Here is a 6465-nt window from a genome sequence, read left to right on the forward strand (position 1 = left end):
ACTTCTTTTATACAACTTAATCAATAATCAAACTACATAGCAATTCTCATCCATCTAATTCTCTTCCATGATGAAGAATCAAAGCCAATAAAGGCTTACCAATGTTAAACCAGTGGCTTTTCCGCATTAAGAGTCAATTATGGTCATTGTTAGAGTTGTATTAATCAGTTCTCTCTCTCTCTCTCTCTCTCTATATATATATATATATATATATATCAATTGTGCTATATAATGTGGCCTATATATAGGAGGCTAAAGGCTATACAAGGGCCTAACACATATACACTAAGGGCTCGTTTGTTTTGTGAGTTGAGCTCGGGTCAGTTGAGACAAACTCAAGGAAACTGTACGGAAAGTTATGTTCTTAAAAACAAACATTCAATTACATCTCTACTCATCTGAACTCAAATTTCTCAAAACACTGTTTGAAATTACATAAAGCAACTGACAACCACATGCTTCTCCCTTTTATTTTCCAAGCATTTCCCTCGATAACCCGTACCCATTGGAGGAAGCTTTGTGAGGGCCTCGATAGAGTATTCTCTAGCCCATTGCTTCTCCTTCCTTCTCCAAGCTCGAGACCTGCAAGCACATCGTCCCCAAGCTTGAGACCTGCAAGCACATTGAATCTTTGCAGAACCTCAGTCTTCTGAACCCCCTTTGCAAAGCAGGAAGCTATGCAATTCTCAACTAGATCAATCTCCATTCTTTGCATCCATCAGGTTCCATCAAACCATCAAATGGTCCTCCCTCCTCCTAAAAAACACAGTAATTTTGCGTTGCCTTTGAATAGGAAGGGCTCTCGTGACCTCTACAACAAAAGTGGGTTCAACTTTTTTGAAAACCCACGAAAGGCCCCTTCCATTCTCATTTTGAAAGCTTCTAGAGTGGCTTTGCTCGTATCTTGTTCAATCCTTGAGAACGGTCTATAAAGTAAAGATGGCGAAACGAACAAATCCACCATAACATTGAAGACCTCACGACGCACCACTGTCTCTGGCCATAAAAGTCATCGAGCCAAGAGGCCATCCACGACTGCTCTGAAGATGAGGTCTTACCAGGTACGCTTGCATTGTCTCTATGCTACTCATATTTTTAAAACATGCTATGGTTTGGGTATTTCCATTATGATTTTTAATTTTCTATGTTGAAATCTATGGGGCTGTTTGTGCACATAGAAATGCTATGGGGATGTATTGTAGTGGTTTTGAGTAGCTTTCATTTGGTAATGAATTTTGAGTTTGAGTGACTATTACAATTGGAAAAATAGAGGAAAATGAAGGGTTGGATATTCTTTTTTCTGACAAATGTTATTTTGGTTTTAGAAGAAGTGGTGGGGTCTCCTAAAATTGTGTTTGTGGATGTTTTCTTTTTCAGTCATGGAAACTGTGGCAAAATACAGAGAAAAGAAGAGAGATTTTTTATGGTACTTTTTTCTCAATAAGTAACAACACCACATATTAAATAAAAAAATAATTTTGGAATCAATAAATACAAACCACATTCTATATTGTTTTATCATTTCGATCGTGTTCATCTTCTTTGACTGTCGTTGGTTTTTCAGACTACGTAACTTGATGAAAATTTAGTTTGAACTTAAATTGTATTCAATGTCAGTTATAAACTTGTTTGTTATTTTCCTAGCATTATCACCTACGCTCGTGTCGCCTAACTAACCATCGACAGATATGGCCGACATTATTTGTTTAAAAATTCTTTTTTGTTCATGTTTTCATATACATAATTCATATTAATTGCTGCAATTAATCACTAGCCTTCTATATTTATCCTTCATCTGCATCCACCCATCCTTTCACATGACTATGTATTATATATCATTGATATTCGATTTTAGCTATTTCACATGGATGATCCGGAGAATACACACGTTGATCGTGAGTTATGGGCAGATGGGATGGAGGATGTTTTCGTTGAGATGATGTATGGGGACTCCATTAGTGGTGCACTACACGCAGGCAAGATCACAAGTAGGGACCACGCTTTGTACGTTGAACATCTTTCTGCCCTGGGTACAAAGATGTTTGATGCAAACCAAGTCAAGGGCAAAATACAAAGGCTAAAGAAGAGGCAGTGGTAGTTCATCGATCTCATTGGCCAAACAGGTATGGGATGGGACTCTGACACCAAAACGGTGATAGCCAGTGACGAGCACTGGGCAAAAGCCATTAGGGTAAGCTAATATTGTTTACACGAAAAAAATATTATTGTGTGCTACAGTTCAATACATGTTTCCTTCAATTTATTTCATTGTCTTGATAACCAATATCTAGGAAGCGACTTGATATATTTGAAATAGGTGAAATCAGACTGGAAGTATTTTCGGAACGCGGGGTGCCCAAAGTATTTATGTCGCTACTGGGACTCTTCACCACTTTTCAGCCTAACCAGTGCCAACTAGTGATGATGAGCATTAGATTGATGCAGAGATGCGACGTTGGGGCCCCGCATTGGGCACGCAGTTGAGAGTGGAGGTTGATATTGATGACATAGATGTTTCCATGGGATACCTTATACTGGACCATCCACACACTCATCACGTCGGCATCAAAATAAGGGGGAGCGAATAAGGAAGGTTGAGGATGAGTTATTGGACTTCATTAGTGTGATGAAGGAAACAAATTTAGCACAACGGAAGTGCTATAAGGAGAGAGGTGAGGTTTCCTCAGCAAAGCGTAGCAAGGGCTCGACACTGACCATGGACAGCAATGATGGATGGGATCCGTTCGACCATGGAAGTTGCCGTATAAGAATTTTTTTTCGTGCATTCAACGAACTACGTGATCTCATGATCCAGCGGGGCTTTTTAGCTATGGATGATGAACATAGGTATGCATGGGCCATGCAATGTTGATCTGGTGCAATTGTTTTTACTACTTTATGTCATTTTCTTTATATCATTCTGTATTAAGACTTTTTACTACTTCATGTCATTTTCTTTAATTACTGCACTATGTGAACGAACTTGCCTATATGCTACTTGGTATTAGGATTGTTTGGAATATTTGTTTGATATGAAAATCTATGGACGGCACTGATTTGGAAATCTATGGGTATTGAATTTCTGGATCACTTTATTGGTAGCAGGTGGAGTGAAAAAATTAAATTGTAACAAAATTTGTTATTATCTTAGGCTTTTATTTCATTCAAAAGTTAGTTCACCTGAGCATTTTATTGCACCAAATTGTTCACAGCATGATGGCATTTATTGGTTGATGAAGATTATTTTATTTCTAGACGGCACTGAGTTGATAACAGGTTTTATTGCTCAAGATAGTGCGAATCATTAGCACTATCTTGCCACCGGGTTTTATTGCTCAAGATTGATAGCAGGTTTTATTGCACTAGATTCACGTTGGGTAGGTTTTATTGTACTATATATATTAATTAATTGACTAAACTTTGTTTTTGTTAATAATTTATAGTTTATTATATGTAGAATATATATTATGTGTAGTTTTTATTTGATTGGTAATCACATACATGATGCATGGCTAATTAGGTTGAGGTACCGTATCATGCAATCAAGTCCCTCGATCACATGCACACACCTGTTCATTTTACATCTTTTATAGTGAGTTGATATGCGGTATTATTGCTCAAGCTTGTTCACAACACGTTGGATTTATTATGTGTAGTTTAAGATTATTTTATTTCATGAAAAAGTTAGTTGATAACATGTTTTATTGCACCAGATTAACGTTGGGCTATAAGAGGCTTTAATTTCATGATTTAGTGAGTAGAGATGAAATTATTGTAGGGGGTGAGTACGTTGTATAGTTTATTGGGTATTGAATAGGCTTTTAATTGATGATTCAGTGAGTAGAGATGAAAGGTTTTTATTTCATGATTCAATGAGTAAAGATGAAATTATTGTAGGGGTGAGTATGTTGGAAAATTATTGGTATTGAAGAGGCTTTTATTTCATGATTCAGTGAGTAAAAATGAACCAGAAACCGGTTGAGTTCATTGGAAATTTATTGGGTATTTATTTGAATTGTAAGTACGCTGGACATTTATAGGTGGATGACTTTTATATCGTTCACCCATTTGCCCTTTTATATTTTCCAGTATCGGTCGCTGGTTCAATATCACACAAAGTACTACATAAATAATTGTTCACAGCTAGTTCAATGCAAAGATGATAAAGAACCAACACCAATTTTTGGGAGTAAAGGTCTTAGACACGACCATTTTTGCATGAAGCAATCAGGTTTCAAATCTCTATGCTTATACTGTTTTAATTTTAAGAACAATAAACTAAAATTATGTTCTCTACGCTTGCACATATCCACATCCATATTGTTTTATTTCTTGGGAATCTTCTAATTTAAACAGTGATTCTTGTAGTTTGATTGCACCTATCCACATCCATTGCAAAATTGAGACAAAATTTTATGTTTGTTTCAACCGACAAATATTGCAGGCTTGGAGGAAAGTTACTTGAAGTTTGAATTATTAATTATATAGAGATAGATAATGGATGATGAACCTGATTGGTCACCATTTGAAGGTAGAGAAGATGTAAGTAGTGACGATGAAGGGAGTTCTAGTGATAATGAGCACGAAGTGGTTGAGCTAGTTGTTGTTATTAGGATCATATTATGACTAATAAGATGAGAAAGTCGAATGCCACAACACAATATAGGCATTCGGGGAGATGAGTACATTATAGAAAATTTGAATGGACATCCGGGTAATTGTAAGAACATGTTTTGGATGGAGGTTTTAACATTTCGCGCATTATGCTTGTTGTTACGTAACAATCACTTTTTACGTGATTCTAGACAATCAGTGACCATGGAGGAATCTGTTGTGATGTTTTGTCTAATTGTCGGCCACGCATAGGCCCAACGAATTGTTGGCAACCGATTTCAACATTCGAGCCAACCAATTAATAAATGTGTGAGAAAGGTGATGAAGGCCTTAAATGAGCTTGGGAGACATATTATCAAGCCACATTTCACAGACGAGGTGCATCCATATATTGTACGGAACAACCGAAATCTACCGTGGTTTGGGGTAAGGAATTCTCAATTATTTACAACGAAGCCTTTATTTTTCAAACTACTAGATTTGAAACCATAATTAAATATATCCACCATAATTTTTTTACACATGTGATTTTATTTCTGAGTTGACAGCAATGCGTTGGAGCGATGAACAACACTATGATGGATGCGGTAGTACTAGCCTCAGTACCCGAGGCATATAGAAATCGGTATGGGCGAGTTGCCCAAAATGTAATGTGTATATGTAACTTCGATATGAAATTAATATTTGTATACAGCGGATGGGAAGGAACAGTGCATGATGCTCGTATATATCTCCATGCGGCGAGTCAAGGATCCGCCCAGTTTCCATGGTTGCCTGAAGGTATATTTCACATTTTATTTAATGGGTAATATGTTTGGTTTTTTGTCATTTTTTTCCCTTTCAAGTCATCTCAATGTAACTGTAGGAATCTATGTTGTCAGGTAAATATTATTTGGCCGATTCTGCTTTCCTGTGCACTAGAGGGATTTAAAATTTTAAGAATAATGCCTCGTTATTCTGTTAGGCGGCAACGATTGATCGTGACAACATGTTGTGTGCTACGTAATTTCATTAGAATGGTGACTCCCGACCACTGGATATTTCGATATTGGAGTAGGGGTTCAGCTCCTTGTTCTTGATAACACGTTTCATGACAAAGCGGGGCCATTTGGTCTTCTTGAAATGACGACTGGAGCAGCAGAAACTATGATGGCAATAAGAGATGGGATTTACATACCTATGTGGCAAAATAGGGTTGTTCATTGAACGTGTAATTAAAAGTAGTTGTGTATGTATCATTTTGTGCACACTTTTTAATGGTGTATGTGTTCTAATATAATTAATTAATAACCTTGAAAAGTAGTAACTTTCATACTCATGCATTATTTTAAACGGATATTGCTAAGTTACTCAATATATTACCAACTTGTAAGTAAAATGTTAATGTTATATTACCTAACATATTACCATATTACTTTAAAATATGAAGCTTATTTTATTAGTGACGTTGTTTGGTACTATGCTACAAGCAATTTTGTTATACTAATTGCATGCCGTCTACCCTCTCCTCGTTAATGCATGTCCGACGTCTTATCATATTTAACATATTTATCTTTTTTTCCTCTTCTCAATCTCGGCTTGCCTTCTTCATTGCTCACCTCACCCATAAATTAGCTTTCTTTGTTGGACTTGTGTTTGTATGGTGTCTGACCTTATTCCAAACACATTTCATTACGAGTCTTTTTACTTACATGCTAATGTGAGGGCTTGAGTGATGTATCCTCCACACTGCTAAAGTGATATGCAAGATGAGCTTGAAATTAAAGACTTTTATAAAATAAGTTATGTCGTATGAATGATATGTAAGATGTATAATTCATATCGAAGTATAATATTTTTAGAGAAATGTTT

General features: G+C 36.4%; 1 protein-coding gene across 3 annotated transcripts; it reads left to right on the plus strand.

Annotated features, from left to right (window-relative positions):
• Positions 1 to 377: 377 nt before the first annotated feature.
• On the plus strand, positions 378 to 5864 carry LOC108985163. 3 transcript variants are annotated; one of them, XR_001995140.2, is made up of 6 exons: positions 378 to 1061; positions 1911 to 2191; positions 2318 to 2847; positions 4806 to 5040; positions 5163 to 5394; positions 5496 to 5864. XR_001995140.2 is itself a non-coding variant. In XM_018957353.2 (3 exons), exons 1-3 carry the CDS (start codon positions 4936 to 4938, stop codon positions 5543 to 5545), a joined length of 387 nt encoding a protein of 128 aa, XP_018812898.2. In that variant the 5' UTR covers positions 4457 to 4935; the 3' UTR covers positions 5546 to 5864. The 3 variants fall into 3 exon arrangements, 1 of the variants encoding a protein (XP_018812898.2); XR_001995141.2 differs by having other exon boundaries at positions 5579 to 5864; XM_018957353.2 differs by lacking the exons at positions 378 to 1061; positions 1911 to 2191; positions 2318 to 2847 and having other exon boundaries at positions 4457 to 5040.
• The last annotated feature ends 601 nt before the right edge of the window (positions 5865 to 6465 follow it).

This window comes from Juglans regia, chromosome 3 (genome assembly GCF_001411555.2).
Source record: "Juglans regia cultivar Chandler chromosome 3, Walnut 2.0, whole genome shotgun sequence".
Taxonomy (NCBI): Eukaryota; Viridiplantae; Streptophyta; class Magnoliopsida; order Fagales; family Juglandaceae; genus Juglans; species Juglans regia.

Coding starts and splice junctions, on each gene's coding strand:
- LOC108985163 (XM_018957353.2), top strand. CDS start 4,936: ATGAAGGCCTTAAATGAGCTTGGGAGACATATTATCAAGCCACATTTC. Junction 5,041..5,162: donor GAAATCTACCGTGGTTTGGG/GTAAGGAATTCT, acceptor CTGAGTTGACAG/CAATGCGTTGGAGCGATGAA. Junction 5,395..5,495: donor GTTTCCATGGTTGCCTGAAG/GTATATTTCACA, acceptor CTATGTTGTCAG/GTAAATATTATTTGGCCGAT.